The 18,036-nt window shown below is 33.7% G+C and overlaps 5 protein-coding genes across 6 annotated transcripts; 3 read left to right on the top strand and 2 right to left on the bottom strand.

Annotated features, from left to right (window-relative positions):
• Window positions 1-449: 449 nt before the first annotated feature.
• On the bottom strand, window positions 450-3,006 carry LOC109600373 (serine/threonine-protein kinase 11-interacting protein). Its single transcript, XM_020016521.2, has 2 exons — window positions 2,158-3,006; window positions 450-2,034 (listed from the first exon to the last, which is right to left on the bottom strand). The coding sequence occupies exons 1-2, from the start codon at window positions 2,839-2,841 to the stop codon at window positions 835-837; spliced, it is 1,884 nt and encodes a 627-aa protein (XP_019872080.1). The 5' UTR covers window positions 2,842-3,006; the 3' UTR covers window positions 450-834.
• Window positions 3,007-3,092: 86 nt separating this feature from the next.
• On the top strand, window positions 3,093-6,980 carry LOC109599576 (coiled-coil domain-containing protein 32). The gene is made up of 3 exons (XM_020015588.2): window positions 3,093-3,288; window positions 4,833-5,148; window positions 6,839-6,980. The coding sequence occupies exons 1-2, from the start codon at window positions 3,156-3,158 to the stop codon at window positions 5,135-5,137; spliced, it is 438 nt and encodes a 145-aa protein (XP_019871147.1). The 5' UTR covers window positions 3,093-3,155; the 3' UTR covers window positions 5,138-5,148; window positions 6,839-6,980.
• Window positions 5,232-6,476, top strand: LOC109599947 (sepiapterin reductase). Its single transcript, XM_049970410.1, has one exon. The coding sequence runs from the start codon at window positions 5,232-5,234 to the stop codon at window positions 6,126-6,128; it is 897 nt and encodes a 298-aa protein (XP_049826367.1). The 3' UTR covers window positions 6,129-6,476.
• Window positions 6,981-7,719: 739 nt separating the features above from the next.
• Window positions 7,720-9,092, top strand: LOC109600400 (GTPase Era, mitochondrial). The gene is made up of 6 exons (XM_020016550.2): window positions 7,720-7,933; window positions 7,989-8,113; window positions 8,169-8,343; window positions 8,395-8,557; window positions 8,607-8,810; window positions 8,863-9,092. The coding sequence occupies exons 1-6, from the start codon at window positions 7,742-7,744 to the stop codon at window positions 9,042-9,044; spliced, it is 1,041 nt and encodes a 346-aa protein (XP_019872109.2). The 5' UTR covers window positions 7,720-7,741; the 3' UTR covers window positions 9,045-9,092.
• On the bottom strand, window positions 9,050-17,964 carry LOC109600389 (serine/threonine-protein kinase ATR). 2 transcript variants are annotated; one of them, XM_020016538.2, is made up of 21 exons: window positions 17,901-17,964; window positions 16,067-17,850; window positions 15,473-16,015; window positions 14,744-15,421; window positions 13,855-14,693; window positions 13,685-13,793; window positions 13,401-13,633; window positions 13,113-13,344; window positions 12,877-13,062; window positions 12,673-12,816; window positions 12,455-12,625; window positions 12,164-12,398; window positions 11,861-12,108; window positions 11,627-11,797; window positions 11,387-11,577; window positions 11,186-11,315; window positions 10,508-11,130; window positions 10,242-10,451; window positions 9,963-10,192; window positions 9,357-9,913; window positions 9,050-9,306 (listed from the first exon to the last, which is right to left on the bottom strand). In XM_020016538.2, exons 2-21 carry the CDS (start codon window positions 17,843-17,845, stop codon window positions 9,133-9,135), a joined length of 7,683 nt encoding a protein of 2,560 aa, XP_019872097.2. In that variant the 5' UTR covers window positions 17,846-17,850; window positions 17,901-17,964; the 3' UTR covers window positions 9,050-9,132. The 2 variants fall into 2 exon arrangements, with proteins under 2 accessions (XP_019872097.2, XP_049825317.1); XM_049969360.1 differs by lacking the exons at window positions 9,050-9,306; window positions 9,357-9,913; window positions 9,963-10,192 and having other exon boundaries at window positions 10,290-10,451; window positions 10,537-11,130.
• Window positions 17,965-18,036: the final 72 nt, after the last annotated feature.

Below are 18,036 nucleotides of genomic sequence, written 5' to 3'. Positions count from 1 at the left end.
TATTTACATGTATCACAATACATTATATAAATAAATTTATATAATACAAAATTTTCTCATTTGTACTTGCATAAACTTTAAGATTTGAATGATAAAATTGTGTTTAAGATCAGTGGAAATTTTTTTCTTAACAAAATTTATTTTATTATATATATATATATATATATATATATATGTATATTATTATATATATATATATATATATGTATATTATATATATATATATATATATATATATATATATATAAATTGTTAATACCAATATTTATTTTGTTTTAAAGAATTTCAACATTCCTAAAATTCATCAGTAATCATATAAATTAAAAACAATTCTTATCAGGAAATTATACAATTAATGAATCAGTTATTAATATTTTCATTGAATAAAGTTATAGTTGAAATTTTAAAGATGGAATTTTATATTACTTCAACAAAAATTAAGCAAATAGTATAAAATAAATATTTATTAATATATATCATAGTACATTGTATAAATAAATTTACATAATATAAAACTATTTCATTTGTGCTTACAGAACATAAAGTTTAAACAATAAAACTGGGTTTAAGACATAAATATCTATGTGTTTCAGTCTTATTTTACACACATTCTAAAATTGTTACTTTTAGTACTAGTTTTAAAATATGATACAAAATCTGAACACATACAACATATTAAAAAAATCTATTGATACACGATAAAATAATCTAAATAGACGACGAAGCGTATGTAAAGCAAGCTGCATTTATAACATAATATTTGAACATGCGTAACAAAATATTTCAGTCACGACATTCACAGCCCTTTGCATTTATTTTGTTAAGACAGAAATTTTATTCTACAGTAATAACCATATTACTATCGCATTTAACACAATTAACAGCAGGTTGTTCGACTAACGTTTCAATTTTATTTTTACTAAATGTTTCCGAGCATTTCATACATTTATAATTAATTAGTTTAATTTCTGGAGGTTCTTGACTCGCGATTTTATCTTTAATCGAATTAACAAGATTTCTAGCTTCATCTTCTTCCAATTCGTACAATCTCTGCTTTCTGTCCCGCCTTATCGTATTAAAAGTCACTTTAACTATTGTCTTAGATTCCTCAAAATATTCACAAGTTAAAACCGTGTTTACGTGCCACCTCGCCCGTTCCTTGCTTGTCGTGCAGTCCCTTTCCGATATGTGACTCTGAGTAACGACCACAAGCACCTCATCCCCATCGATTATTTTCGCCAAATAAATGCTCTCTTCTCCGCCCAGGTAAACATCCTCACCATCAGACACGTCAGAATCGGCAGGCTCTGACGCTGGTGGTGGTGCTACTTCGGCGTTTTCCAACGATTGGTCGTTGGCCGTCTCAAAAACCAGGTTGTCCGATTTAATTTCGGATATATCATCACGAACGTCTAAATGATCGATGGCAGACTCGTAGGGGGTGGATGAATAAGGCACCTGTTTTTTTTCCAAACCCAAGACGTCCTGTACCATTAAACCGGACTCCCTGTGCAACCAAGATTCGCCGTATTCGCCTCTCAGTTGTTCCACGTGCTTCTTTATTGTCAGATGCTGAAACGAATTCGTGCTGGGACTTACAGCAACTGGTACTTCTTCCTTGATGAACGAATCGTCTTCGATGGTGACGTTTCTAACTCTGCGACTTCTTTCCGATATCGAATTTAGATTACCTTCCTCCGAGGAGTTGTGAGAGGAAGACATGGATTTTTGTTTTATCGGATAAAGCGTACCCACCAAAGACTTTTCTGAATTTGAAAGGGCGACGCCGTCCAATGAGAAACGTGTAGTTGCCGTATTTTTATTCAGGTAATTACAAGCAATATTCCTATGATGGGGGTGGTAACTCAATGGGTTGCCCTGTAGATTCAGCATTTGTAGAGAGACTAAATGAGAGACAGCCAGCAGAGATTTATGATCCAAAACGCAGTTTTGGCTTAAATCCACCTGTACAATATTAATCACATGTGACAAAGCACCAATGTCCTCAATAAAATTATGTTTCAGAATCAGACTCTGAAATTAAATGAAAACTTTAGTATTTTCATACACATTCACAACCAAAATTAAATTTTAAATGAATAAAGATAAAAGCACAGCATGCACAGCATATTATGAGATAAAAAATTTAAAACATACCTGCAATCTTGTGCAAATCAGGCCTCTGAACAATGGCACACTTTCCAGTTTGTTGTATGACAAATTCAAATGTTTCAAGTTAGGTAGACAACTCAATAAAGAAACATCTGTTAGTTCATTGTGACTTAAATCCAGAGTATGTAACCATGGGGTACATTCAAAACTATCATCAATTTCCACTAATTTATTTTGTGTAAAACTGGCTTGTTTCAATTCACTCCATGTGAAACGGTTAGTGTTGTCAGCAGCACATTTATCCAGAATTTCTGCAATGCTGTTCACTGAACGGGTGAAAGTAATCCTTTTTAACTGACATCTCAACTTCTGAATTCCTAACAGTGTCTTAGTATTTAATTTTTGTACTTCTAAATTCCTCAAATTCTTGAATTTACTTATATCAATATTACATTCATTGTTCACTATATCTGGCACTATTTTCAAACTGGCCGTCCTCTGAAGTAATTCTTCTAGAAACTGCACATCTCTTTGATTAACTGTATTATTTGTGGATTGCAGAGTATGAAATGAAGAGCTCATATCCCCATTCAAGGCTATTTCGTCCAATAGGGTGTTAAGTTTATTCAAGTAGTTAATCGACAGACATAGTTTACCCTTGCCACAAAAGACTTCTTTACTTGCTGGCCTTAACAGATTAGCCAATTGTGATATGTCTGTTATTTCCATGATGATATTGTTGTTTATAAAATGGGATTTATCTCGCAAATAAACCACCTACTGTTTACATTTATTGCATATTTTTGACATTTCAATGACAAGTTTATGGTGACTGACTAAAGTAATAAAATTTCACTAGCAATTTGCGCTTTTATAAATACTATTGTTGTATGTTTTCATTTTATTATTTATTTATTATGTGACGTGTTTTATTTATTTAAAATAGTAAATATTTATGAAAAGTCGATAATTTATCCCTTAGTAGGTCAAATGTACACAAACCAGTTTTCAGTCGTTTGTCAGCTGCATAAAAAAACACCAATATGGATCCGTGGGCGAATTGTCAGACAGATGTCATAATTTCGGAAACTCCAGTAACTCTAAATTTCGAGGATAATTTCTCACCGTGTCAAGACGACAGACTACCCGATTCCGAAGAATACTTGGCTGTTCTTGGTAAGAAGCAATATTCTTAAACAAACATTATTTGTTTATCCAGTTGGATATGTAGTAAATATTTTACATTGTTCCGGTTCAGTTCATTTAATATTTATACGTATTACCTTTTGTTCTCTGATTGTAACAAATTCGGTAATTATTAGTTATCATTTAACTGTGATTTAAATGTGCATATCAAAAGTATTGCCTATATTAGTTTTACAAAAGCATTGCTTTGAAATTGAAAACGATAAACTGGTTGAAGGTTTCAACTCGAAAATGTTGCTTATTTTATGAATTATTATTATTGTTATTAATATTCATACGTATTTAAGTTTTTTTTTTAAAAAAAAAACGATTATATTTGTTTTGAATTTATACAAGCTCTAGATTTTTGAACAATAATCAAAGAGGTGGATTTTGTTTTGATTTGAAGGTTAAATTTACATTAATTAAACAATATAAATTTTAATTTCAATAATTAATTTCAAACAATATAATTGTTTTCATGTACACCTTCTAAATCTAAATAATAATTTCAGCTTTAATTTACAAAATAAGTAAAATTAAAGATAATTTTTTATTTTTTTATGAAATGTTTTCATAAATTGTAAAAATTTAATTAATTAAATTTAGATATATAGTAAAATATAATTATTAAACAAATGTAATAATGAAAAAATTTTCGTATCTCAAAATTATTCAAAATATTTTTTATTTTTTATAAAATAAAATTTTAATAAATTATAGAACATTAGTGATAAAAACTATAAATTAGAAATGGATAATATTCTCCATACACAAATTTTTTTGAAATATAATTGAAAGCAATATTGTTTTTGTAATTACAAGAAATATAATTATATAAAATTAGAAAATTATAAAAAATAAAAATACAACACATGTTTTATGTTTCTATAATATTTTATTAATATTCATAAAAAATTAACAATAACTCAAATATTTTAATATTTTTTGGTGTAACGTTTGACTTCTATCATTGTTTGGCATCTTTTAGGCATATAATCCAGCAATCTCTGCAATGTCTCAGCAGGAATTTGTTGCCACTGCTCATGAAACCATTCTTTAATAATTTTAAACGAGCGATTGGGATCGTTGTCCTGCTGAAATGTCTATTGAAGAGGCATCTCTTTCTTGGCAAATGGAAACATGATGTTTTCCAGTATGTCCCTGTAAAGAAAACTATCCATTTTACCCTCTACTTGAATCAAGGGTCCAAATTTGGATCGAAGAAAGTATCCCCAAAATAGCATTGTTACTACACTAGCCGTCTCACAAAGCTTGTTCCATCCGAACTAAACAAATTAAGTATACTTTCGTCACTCCAAAGGACAGCTGAAATATTCCATTGTTTTTGCCACCACTGTTAGACATATAAATATATTATTTTTTGTAAGAAATATAAATTTGAAATAGACAAGCATGAAAGTATAACGCTTTTCATCATAAATTTCTTCAAAATATATCTAAAGATAAAATATGATACCAGATTCATCTACGTCATCTACAATTTTAAAAATTGATTTATTATTGTGTTCCAGAGGAGAAATTGCGCAAGATCCGTTCGGATCCGGACGTCCTGAAGCAGTTGGCCGCCAAGAGGGAAGCTTGTATGCAACAACTGCTACTCGCTGACGCTCACTACGATAGCGAAGAAACCCTCGAACTCGACGCGCCGGTCACTACTTCGCACATTGTCCGCGCCCTATATCCCGAACGACAGGCCATCAGCCAAGGCGAGGTGGTCGAACTGGTGAAGTACGATCAACTGACTAACGACGACGATGATTCGGAAAATGATGGTAGCGTAAGCGTTGCTGAGGCAGAGGACAATCGCTCGCCCTAGACCCCAACAACGTACGTAATCGGGTCACATCTGAATATTATTTATCTCTAGTTTCCTATTACTGTTAGTCTTTCAATTAAAATACGTACACGTTATGGAGTACGAAAAAAAGTATGACGATTTCACGTTGGATTGGTCTAAGCCGATCCTGGTTTGTATAACGGGTGCGTCGCGTGGCATTGGTCGACAAATCGCCGTTGATTTTGCGTCGCGGTGCAATCCTGCCTCGAAATTTATCCTGCTGGCTCGGGACGTAAAAGCCTTGGAGGAAACAAAAAGTCTTTTAGTCCAGGCCAATTCGTCACTTCCGTCCTCCAACGTCACCGTCATAAACAACGATCTGGCTAACCCCGGTATAACTCCCTTCAACGACACATTAGATCACGTTTTGTCCGATATAAATATGGACGAATTCAACAGTGCTTACCTCGTTCATAACGCAGGGACGGTGGGTAATTTGAAAGAGGCCGTGTCTTTGGACGATCCGCAAGAGTGGCGCAAACACTTTGACATCAATTTCGTCTCCGCCACCCTCCTGACCTCCGCCTTTGTTACCAAGTTGCGTCGTCGCATCAAACGCCTTGTGTTGGTTAACATCACATCGCTGTGCGGCCGGTTACCGTTCAAAGACATGGCAATGTATGGTACAATGAAGGCGGCCCGCGATCAGTACTTTAGGGTCGTGGCCCTGGAAAATCCAACACCGATCGTTACCGTATTGAATTACTCCCCCGGGCCGGTCGACACCGACATGTACAACTCTGTGGCCGAGAATGCCTCCAATGCAGAAGTTAGGAAGATGTTCACGGATGGGAAGGCCAATATTTTGACGACCAAACAAACCGTCTCCAAGTTTATCGAGATTTTGCTGAAGGACGATTACGAATCCGGCACTACGATTGATTATTTCGATGCCGAGTGGGAGTTGAGAAAGACCTGTCTGGAGACGGTCAAGAATGTTCCTCCTTTCTCCCAACAGATAAAAGAATAAAATTTATATCAAAATTTAATTATTGGTATTTGGTTCCATATTATATCAAAACTATTATAAATGTAATTTTAATTAATTGTATATTTGGGGTTGGTAGTTTAAAAACACCTGTTATAATTTTACATTTATATTATTGGTAATATTAACTTTGCATGTTGGTATAGATTATTTTTATATGGAAATAATGTTCCAAAAAAGTTATATATTTATTAAAAAAGTAAAATGTTATATATAATAAATAATCATTAACTTTTTTGGCAACATTATGGACCAAATTTTATACTCTAATTTTCTATTTTTGTAAAGTTTGTTTAAAATGTTTGACACTATAGTATGTCTCTATTATTATTAATACATATATTACTGAGCATTTAAAAATTTGACTTTATTTTACATCCTTTTCCTTCATTTAAGTTACACCATATACATTCATTTACAGTTTTGTATATATACTATTAACTATTTAATATTGATAATTCTACATAAAATATTTATGTATATATATATATATATATATATATATATATATATATAATATAATATAATATAATATAATATAATATATATATATATATATATATATATATATATATATATATATATATATATATTGTAGTCGTTCAAATATATGTACCTTATAATGAAATTTCACGCATATATCACATTATAATTTCTTTAAAATATGAAATCAACAAAAACATTTGTTGTAGGTCTGACTATCAGCAGTTGAACCATGAAGCCCTTGATGTTCCTGCTGAATTTGGCGTGGGCGAGTCGATTTCGGTTGCCGTTGCTCATCACGGTCGGTTTCATGGTTTTAGATATCCGCATGACATTGGACATGACGGTGGAGACTCGCGTCATCCGACACGTGCCAAACGAGTCGTCGGGGGACGAGGATGCCACCGCGGCCGACAATTCTGACGGTAATAGGGCGCGTCAAGCGTTAAACACCGTTCTGATTGTAGACGTGCATTTCGGTAGTCTCTTTAATTAGTAATTAGGTATAACTGTTTTTTTTGGGTCACTTTTAATTGTATAACTGCGGCTAGATGAGAAAAATAATGTAGTAAACAATTTTTTCAGAAGATTGATTGTTTTCAAAGTATTCTCATCTGGTTTGCATTTGACTAATTGTTAATATTGGTAAATAATTTAATTACATGTTATACTATACTATTATAAATTTCTGAATTTGTTGCATTTATTGGTTTTATTCTTGCTGTTCCAGATTCTTCATATACTTTGGGTGATGATGATTAATAACTTGGATGAATCTAAAGCTAATGAGGCTGGTCTGATGTGTGATATGTATCTTAGGTCTTTATTTATATCTATGTATTTTTAATTATTTTGCCTAATATACATCCAATAAAGCTTATATTGTAATGGAGTTTTTGTATTTTAGTACAACCTTTTACATTATTATTATAAAATTTATTAAAATCGTTTTATAAAAGTAGTTAATCTCAAATTGTGAATATTTATTAAAAAATATTTATTGAAAATTCATAAAAAGTAAGACGCAACCCAATTTACATGTACACAGAATTGTATGTCTAAATTATGTTAGTTAGGTTATGTTATATAACCTTAAATTTCAACATTGCAAAATGTTTTTTAAAATATTAACGCAACATAATATTCAGATATTACAATTAACACAAAAACGATTATGTACTACAGAAGTTCAACAATTAGTGAATTCAACAATTGTCAATCCTGAGAGATTATTAAAAGTTGCAATAATTGGAAAGCCGAATGCAGGGAAAAGCACTTTTATTAACCATTTAATGGACCGAAAGGTAGAAATATGGAGGAAAACATTATTTAAAGTATGATCATATCAATATATTTAAGGTTTGCCCTACATCAAGAAGGGTTCACACTACTAGACATAAGTCATCGGCAATATTCACTAGTGATGATGCACAGATTGTCTTTTTGGACACACCTGGATTAGTTAATGATAGGGAACTAAAAAAGTATAACACAACGTGTCAATAAACTTATCAATTGATAAATATTTCACTATTACAGATTTAATTTAGAGAAATCATTTACTAAAGATTGCAAATCAAGTCTACAAGAAGCTGACATAATTGGAGTTATTCATGATGCTTCTGATGCTTACACAAGAGAAGTCTTGGATATTAAAGTTATCAAATCATTAGAATCACATAAAAATACACCCAGTTTTTTGGTATTAAATAAGGTATAACTAAAATAGATTAATTTATTTACTTAATAAATACATATTTCATAGGTTGACCTACTAAAGTCAAAAAGAAAACTTTTAGATTTAACTAGACTGCTAACTGAAAATTGTTTAGACGGAAAACCAAATAGTAAAATGTCCACAAAAATTAAAACTGATAAAAGAGGCTGGCCATACTTCAAAGACATATTTATGGTTTCATCATTGATGGGTATGTTATTAATTACATATTTTGTATTTTTGTATAAGATAAATTTTAGGAAATGGAATAAGAGAAGTTAAAAATTATTTAATAAATCAGGCAAAACCAAACAAATGGTTGTTTCCACCTGAAATGTGGACTAATGAGGCACCTGAATCATTAATAATTAAAGCTGTTCAAGCACAGCTTCTCAATTTTCTACCACAAGAAATTCCATATATTTTAAAACCCACACTTGAATTTTATGAAGTTAATGAAACTGGTAATGTTAAGTTATATAAGTTAAAAACATAAATACATTTATTTTCTTTTAGGTAAAATTTCTTGTGTTGTTTTGGTAAAAGCTCCATCAGAGAGGGTATCAAAATTAGTGGCGGGGGCAGGTGACGGCAGACTGAGACAAATTACAGAAATTGTGCAGAATGATTTACAATTGGCCTTTAAAAATTATGTAAGGATTCAAATTGTGATGGATTATCCCAACAAAGAAGATTAAGATGATAAGTGTAAATATTTATTTTAAAAAATACAAAAATATAAGCAATATTTGATTACTTTAACAAACAACATAATAATCTTAATTTTTACATATATGGTCCCCATCCAATATACATCTGGCATAAATTATCCACACTCATGGCTTCATTTATCAAATTATTTGTTTGACCGTCTACAGAAAGTGGAATTGAAAACGATCTATTTTTAGTCTTTATAACTCCTTGAAGACGTAATTCAATATTTTTAACATGTTCAACAGCCTAAAAAAATATGTTTACAAATATTACAATTAACTTAGGAAATCATTAACCTGTTCGTTCGTTCTCTCCGCGGTTGCGTTGGCATTAACCCCAGCATTCCGGGGCCAAGATACCAATGGATCATAAACGAAAGGTGTAACAATGGACATCAACGTATGGGAGTTATTTCTCAACACTCTTAGGGTGCAAGCACATGATTTTCTGAAAACACCCTCAACTCCTAATGGACCCATTGCTGATACCATATTCTGAGTCAATCTAAATGGCACCCTTTCCGGCCATTCGAAACTTTCACCTTTATTGAACAAGCAGTTAAAATCTACATGCACCACATCCCCACATGTTGAATCCAACAGTATATTTTCACCATGTCTATCACCCAATCCTAAAATATAGCCGGCAATCGACATCACGGCTGTAGTTCTAATATAGGCAGTCCTGGCAGTGAACCAGTTATGCGCATCTGGAAAAGTTTTCCTGAACCACTCGCCCAAAACCGGTGGATGTTTAGGTAACAAGACGTTTAAAAATACATCCCGTTTCTTTTGTAACGAATCCTTAAGATTACATTTGAGGTCGTTTAGTTCCTTATTTCTTACTAGCTTTCCTGGAAAATTTCTCTATTTAGAATAAATAAAACAATTTTAATAAATCACCTTTTTGTTTATATAAATTTATCAAAATGGGTCTCAAACCAACCAAATTATTGACCCATTCAATAAGTCCGCACTCCTCATTTAAGGGTGCAACTGAGTAAAGCCTAATGTTTAACCTTCTTTGCCTCGACTCCGGATCCCGTGATAAAAGCTGATTGACTATATCGTTAAATTCCATCAGTCTAAAGTCTTTACGTAAATCGTCCTTCGGTTTCAACATATAAATATACCTATGAATTCGAATTTAAATAATATAATGAACACCAATTAAATGTTTACCCTCTTCCATCTGAGCCACGGAAAGTTATTCTTCTAGGTCGTTGCAAGCTAGGCATGATTTGCACCTCGTCTTCGATTCCCGCAATGTGAACGTAAATATTCGGGAATGGGTTGTGTTGACTACTTTTAAAATCGGGATTTGGCAATACCAGCTTGCGAAACTTTTGTGTGGGAATCATAATTTCACTGAAGTCGCCTTTTGTCAACATTCTGTAAACGATTAATTTAGTTAGTTAAAAATGTAAAATTTGATTTAGTAGTGATACCTGGGTAAAGCACGCAGTAACTGACTTACAGTAGTCGAATGAACGTCAGGAGCAATTTCTTTGTTGCACAACTCAATGAGTTTCTCAGCTAAACTGGTGAAGTCTTTGACTAGTTTGGACATCGTGTTGGTTCTCAAACCAGGGTCGCTCAGAATCTCCATGCACCGTTTCGATCTCATTGAATAACTCGATTTTACCACGGAAATAATCATCCATAAACACTGCTGTGGATATTGTTGAAGTAGTTTTATAATAATCGCCTTCAATTCTTGATGAACCTCCTTTTGAGGATGACAAATCCTAGACGTTATCTGTGAAAAGGCGGTCAAAAATATAAACGCAGGGAGTTTCTTCAACGCATCATCTATCAGCTTCGTCATCTTAAATAGCATATTCTTGCGCTCCTCCCTTACATTGGCCGACGTTACGTCCAAAAGTCGCGTACCAAAGTCGAACCAAATCGACAAGATCCTCGGCATCGATTGGTAAATGTATTCGGTACCGTATTGCAACGATTTCAAGAAATAATTAATCATATGGAGTTGTATTGTGGCGCATTTAGTGTCTCGCTCCTCGTCCGAATGGGATTGAAATATTCGATCGTAATATTGCGCCAAACATACCTAAGAAAAATGAATATTGCATATGAGGGTAGTTTACAATTTTTGCTTGAATTACCAAATTTTTTTCCCATTCTTTATAAGCGTCGTAAGATTGTCTGTAATATTGTACGTTGATCTCGGTGTCCACGTTAGATATTGAATCATTGTAGGTAGCTTGTAGTAACATAGCTTTGGCGTATATTTTCCTTTAAATTACACACATTAATTCAACAATTTAATAATTTTTAATAGTTTTATATTTTTTAAATAAAATTACCTTTGTTCAACAGATAAATTTGACTGTGTAATACTCCCTTCAGGTGTCAAAAGTTCCAAACCTCTTTTTAATGTAGTGAGAGCATCTTCATGTTCTTCTCTTAACCAGTGCAATTTTGCTTTTTCCAAGAAAAGTCTGGGAGGAGCGTATTCTTCCGCTTTTAATGTATATGTGTAAGCTTGCTGATGAACCTGGAAATTTCTATTAATGTTGTTAATGAACTAAATTTACAAAACTTACTCCTGCGGATCTCGCAATTTTGGCACTTAGCAGCCAAGTTTCTCCTAATAAAGCGTTGAAAAATGGAACGGCTACATGTGCTTGTTCTTCTACAAGACTCTTACCTATATTAAGAGCCACTCTTCTCAAGCACAATAATGGTTCAATGATTCTAATGGATTCTTGAACAACCTAAAGAGAATTATGTGAATAAATTTCACTAATTTAATGTTCACATTACAATTTTTAAGTTACCTTAATTCTTAATTCCCATTCCATGGACAACTTCTTTACTACCGACTCCGCAAAATGCCTATCATTTGGTTTGATCATCAATTCATTAACGCACTTTTCTATTTGTTCAAGTTCAGCAATGGCATGCAATTTGGAAATGTAACTGTACCCTCTCTGATATAAACCAAGTTCATTTCCCGTTGCTCCCAACGATTCCACTTGTTGAAGTTTGATTTCGTCCAAAACCTTCTTGAAATCATCACGAGATTCTACAATTTTCCACGATTATTTTTACGAGTTAGCGTTAAAGTAAAGCTAATTAACCATTCTTGAGGTGCAGCAGTGCTTTTCCCACTTTCACACCCCAACTATTGTTGGCCAGTAGGTCTGGTTTCTTCAGAAAGTTTTCGAGTTCATCGTAACGACCCAGACGCCACATAGGCTCAGCTTGCATTTCCAAAAGCATGTTGCCAAATTCGGGCTGCAAATCAATAGCACCCTGGGCGAAATTTAAGGCCGTATTCACGTTGTCCAGATCCAAATAGCATTGTATCAAACCCTGAAACAATTAGATTTAATTTTGCAATTATTTAAATTATCATTTCACATGGGTACTTGTAGGTGATGCAGTTTTAGTGGGGGTGTCATTCTTTCGTAACAAGCTGCGACGTCAGCCAATTTTCCAGAAACTTCCAATGCTAAAATTCGCTCTTCCACTGATGGTTCTTTTTGTCTTAACGCTGTCACACCAGCGACTCCATCCGGCTCGTCTAGTTGAGCGTAAATCTAAAAAAAACTATTTGTTTAGACGTCAAGGAAAGTTAAATATTTACCTCGGCTAGAAAAGATAGATGATTGTCCTTTTGTTCTGGATTCGTTGTTATATAATCTTCCAGATACATTAACGCCCTCGGATATTCTCCGCTATGATAATTGCATCTTGCCAAATGCAACTTGCAAAACTTCTTTTGGAAGTTCTGAAACAAACATTAGAAACATTATATCGCTTGTTTAAGAATGAAAATTTGGAATAATACTTTTAGACATAGATAGCTCTTGTCGTTACTACCGGACTGTCCTTTTAACCAATCCCATTCTCGAAGCCAACGATCTATAAAATCTAATAGCAAGAACACCACTTTTGTGGCTTGTTGTTGTTTAACTTCTTCTGGAGTTATGACTTGATGCACCACTTCTGCTCCCGGCAAAGGAAGAGTTCTCCGCTAAAATCGTATGTTTTTAAATATATTAACTATAGTTGGATTATGCTTACATTTAAAATATTTTCGTTCAATTTTTGGACGTTTTTAAATGCATTTGTCACTGCTTGAACTTCAACGATACAATTTTCGGTAAATCTAACAGTTCCTTCCAGCAAAGCGTGAAGCAGAATGTGCGGTAGAAAGTGAATCAATATACGATGATCTTGTTTCATGCTCGGCATACACGCCAGTAAAAGATTTTTTTTCTCATCCGTGAGATTTAATATCATACTGTACGTCCAACTACAAAGAAATGTTAAGGCTTATAAAGATTCTCGGTCGTTTATTTTTATACTAACTTGTGTAGCCACGATTCGAAAGACATTCCAACGTGTGAACCGTAGATGGGGTAATTATAATCCCGATTTTCGATTTGAGCCATCATATAACGCGACGAAAGTAAAGGCAACATTAATTCCTGTTGAGATTCCGAAAACTGTTTCCACACATGATTTCTTGAACTGTTAACATCCGGTGACACTTCAAAAACTTTCAATATTTCCTGAATTGCCAACGCGAACCTATCCATACTCTAAAAACAATTGGATTTATATGAGTTGTGTACATAAGTTTTGTTGCCTACATGAGTATTCTTCTCCGTCTGTAAAGCTTTAATGAGCTCATTCAATGTGTTTCTAATGAAGCTGTCTTCATGTAAGAAGAAATTGAAAGATTTACTGTCACGAGCATATCTAAAACCAAAATTCTTGTTTATTAAAAGTTTTAAAGCAGCTATAACAGATGCAGAAGCACCTTCTCGGAAGATGAGTGGGTTCAACTGCTCCAAGTTCCGCAATAACATTTCCACATGCCAACTTCAAGGCCACGTCTTTCTCTCGGCAAGCCAACGTAAGTAGATCAATTAAATCAACCATTACTTGGTCAATTCCATTATAGCCTAAAATCATTTGATCCAACTCCTCCCTGTTCTGCTCCATAAACACCTTCAAGTGTTCCATGGCACGGATTCGCACTTCATTCGTCTCGTGCTTAAGATACTTGAGAAACAGTTTAATTTTTTCCTTTAAACTCAACTCATCTAATGACTTTAAGTGGCTTTTTATTTTCTTAAGCACATTCTTATCAACATTGTGATTGTTGACAAAAAACAAATCGGGTATGAACTCGTTGGTGTGCCTTTCATTTTCGACGACCAAATATCTAAAAATATTATTGACACTCTCACTACAGGAATCGAGGTAGGGCAAGATGGAAACGAAAATGGTGGCGAGCTGAGGTGCGAGCGACTCCACGTCGCAACTGTGGATGAACGCCGACCAAACTTCGCAATTCAGTTTGGGCGAGCTGCCGTATTTACCGCTTTGCAGCATCGCAATGATCTTGAACTTTAACGGCGTTATGTGTTTCGGGCCCATGAATTTGAACAATTCAGCCAGACTGAGCAGCACAGTATCCTTTTTCGACAGCAGTTTCACATCGAAATACTGGAGGACGCCGAGAAACAACGATTGCAAATAGTCAGGTATGTCGTTGCCGGTTCTTTCAGTATCTTCCATGGATAGGAGCCGCAGGGCGAGCAGGACTCTTTCGCGTTTTTCATAGAAATTCAGTAGAAGCTCGTTTAATATCACCTGTAAATATTATTTGTAATAATTTTTGTGGAACATACTAAATGGCTTACTCTGAAGTTTCGTTTTCTAAGACTAGGACCTGTGAGGCCAGTCGTGCGTTCCAAGTAATTCGAAATCTCGTCGAAATTGTCTTTATCGTGCAAGAATACGTGCAAGAATATGTTACCGTATTTACTTGCCAACAGTTCGGCTGTTTCTATATCTATTAATCGAGAGAATTCTTCTATCAGTTTTGTGACTTTGGGCATGGTGACGACTTTGGCGACGAGAAACGGCAACAAATGGCTCGAACATTGCGAGACAAAATCTTTTGGCCCGCAGAATCCAAACAACACTGATACTTTGCCCAATGACGTGGACAAATTGTAGTTAACAAGTCCCTGATTGATACAGCACAAATGTGCAATAATGTCGCATAGTTCTCTTTTGTATTTCACAAACATATCCTTAGTCGTCTCGTTGTGGTACTTCGCCAGTTGAAAACATTTGTTCATGGCAATCAACGACATTTTAGATGTTGGGACTATGATAAAGTACATGAGTACTTTGAGACAATTTTGCTGCACAAACTCAGTTTTCACTCTTGCAATTTCGCCTATTGTCTCCAAAAGCGTGTCTTGGTAATCCAAATCGGAGAATTGCAGTGATTTTTTCGTAAATCTGAGAACAGCCGCAAACAGCGTTTCAAAATTTTCCTTTTTAATGTCTTCGGACAAGGTACGAAGATCCTGCAAATAAAATGCAATTAACTTAAATACATTGAAACATAAAAAAATTACTTGAGCGCATTTGAGCGTTTTGAAAACAATATTGGTAAACTTCTTCCTGACCTCCCGGTTTGTATCGCCGCATGTTTCCGTCCAAAATTTGGCCGAACTCGAGGTGTGAAACATTATCACATGCTGACATAGTTGCGGAAGAGTATCCAAAGATGCGATTTTCAATTCGGCAGGTCCAGTTGAAATATGTCGCAGGATGTGTTTAAACACGGTAGGAATATTGGAGTTAAAATCTAAGCGACTTCTCGTAAAATTTACGGCCTCCACGATACCTTGATAATGTTCTTCAAGAAAGTCTTGGATATTTCTGTCACCAATGTGGCATGTTCTGCAGTGGAAGCGTATGACGAGCCGATCCTCGGGCGCGTTCCAGTGTAATACTTTTATATAGTCGGACAATGACTGACAAATTATACCTGGTAAAGTTTTAATGGCGCTTTCTTTAACCACCTTTTCGGAATGTTCAAGTAATGGTAAAACGGATGAAAATACTTGATCAACGTTTGGAAACCACGACAGTATGATCGGCAATTGTTCCAACGCCTAAAAGAATCATAAAGATAAATCTATAATTCAATTAGACAGCATACATACCAAAGGCACAAGCTGTGGATTTTTTTGCACCAAATAATTTAATATGTTTAGGTAAATCCGTTGAATATCAACAACCTGAGATTCATTTAAATTCGACACCAAACCGCTGGACAAAATTACCAAAAACTGGTTTAAAAACTCCAAGGCAACCGACTTATCTAAGTCTTCTTTATTTAGCATCGCGTACAACATTTTAATGCACTTTTTGTGTTCATTAATATCGGCAACCCCAATAAAATTTTCTGGGAACTGATTATCATTATGGAAAGTGGCAAGTTTCAAATGAGGATACAAGATTATGGCAACAATGATATCCAAATTTACAGAGCTTGTGACAAAACTAAAATTCACAAGAGTTCTCAAGTATAATTTTTGATCGAGTTTGTCACTGCAATTCTTAAAGTGTTGGATAATCATATTAATTAAAGGGAGAAACAGGCGTTTTTCGTCAAAAAACATTAATGCACAACGATTAACCTTCTTCAAACACAGCAATTTTACCTCCAATAAAGTATTAGTTACATGGATAAAAAATTTAAAAAATTTCTCTATTTGACATGAATTACTTCTACAAGTTACAAACACAATTTTCCGTAGTAATAGTTCTTGGAGATTACTGATAAAAGGGCACTCTTCATACAAATTTAAGAAACTTGGATTGCGTTTTTTCGTTAAAATTTCCAACAAGTTTTTTGCTATTAAATTTTTAAACAAGGAAAATGCATTAAAATTGAGCTGCTCTACAATTAATTTAACAATTTCTTTGACCTTTTCCAAATTGCTGGTATCAAATGGTGGTGTTTTCATTGCTAGAACACAAGACTTTACAACCTCAGGTGGTACAGATCTAAAATCATTCAGACTTTTCATATAAATATAACTGCATAATCTTGACTTATTAGAAATGAGGACACTGTTGCAAGAAGAGCAAAGTTGAAAGTATGTAATAAGTATATGTTCAAAATTGCTTATTTGTTCGACGTTTTGATTATTAAATATTTCATAGACTGTTTGTTCAAAATATGAAGAAAATATATTAATCTTGTTCAATATAGTATAGTTGTGGTCATCATGATATGACCGACTCTTTTCCAATATATCAATATACAACTGGAATATTTTAACTCTTATGTCTGAACTATCTTCAGACAATAAATAGGCTAGATTATCCAAGTTTCTGTATGTTGAAGAATCAAAACTAAAAAATTCAAAATTTTGTTTTAGAATATATGCAAAAACTTTAAACAATTTTTCAATTATATTTAAAGCCATCGTTTTATTATCAATTTTGATCAATTTTGGACTTAAATTTAACTTAGTACTTAACTCCCCTGGTACTAAAGGAATAAAAATCTCCAAATCTCGTCCTTCTTCACTCCTGTAAGTCTGCACCAGTAAATCTAAAGTTTTGCTATACTCATCAGCTAATTCATTATAAACATGTAAGTGAGTCTTGGATAAATTATCCAAAATTGTCAACTGTGTATCCACTATCAATTCATGTATTCTGGACACTTTATCACAACTGATCATATAAACCAATTGCCCTAAAAGCCATGTTGTAAATGATTTGTATTTCGTAATGATGTCTTCATAAGAATCATAAGATAAAGTCGGATCTCTTTCGTAAATAAATACGTTAGAATATTTCTTAGATTGTATAATGTTCGCCAGGCGTTTTAGGCCGATTTCACTGCAGTCCTTGAGTAAATCTGGCACTGTTTCGTTTATCATTTTCCATGTTGAGAATGCAGGAATTGCCACTTCAATTGGTTGCATGTTAACTATAATGACAATTTGTTATGATTGCAAATATAATTATATTATATATTACCAATTTTAATAATGCTTGTAGTGTTTTTTGCAACTGTCAGTTATTTAAACGAAAACATTTGGCGGTATATTTTAAGGTTAGGCTAAGTTAGAACTACTTTTGTTAAGGGGCGTTTTTACGACTATTCAAATTTGAT

Source organism: Aethina tumida, chromosome 1, assembly GCF_024364675.1.
Source record: "Aethina tumida isolate Nest 87 chromosome 1, icAetTumi1.1, whole genome shotgun sequence".
Lineage (NCBI taxonomy): Eukaryota > Metazoa > Arthropoda > Insecta > Coleoptera > Nitidulidae > Aethina > Aethina tumida.
This window is presented reverse-complemented; position numbering and strand designations above follow the sequence as displayed.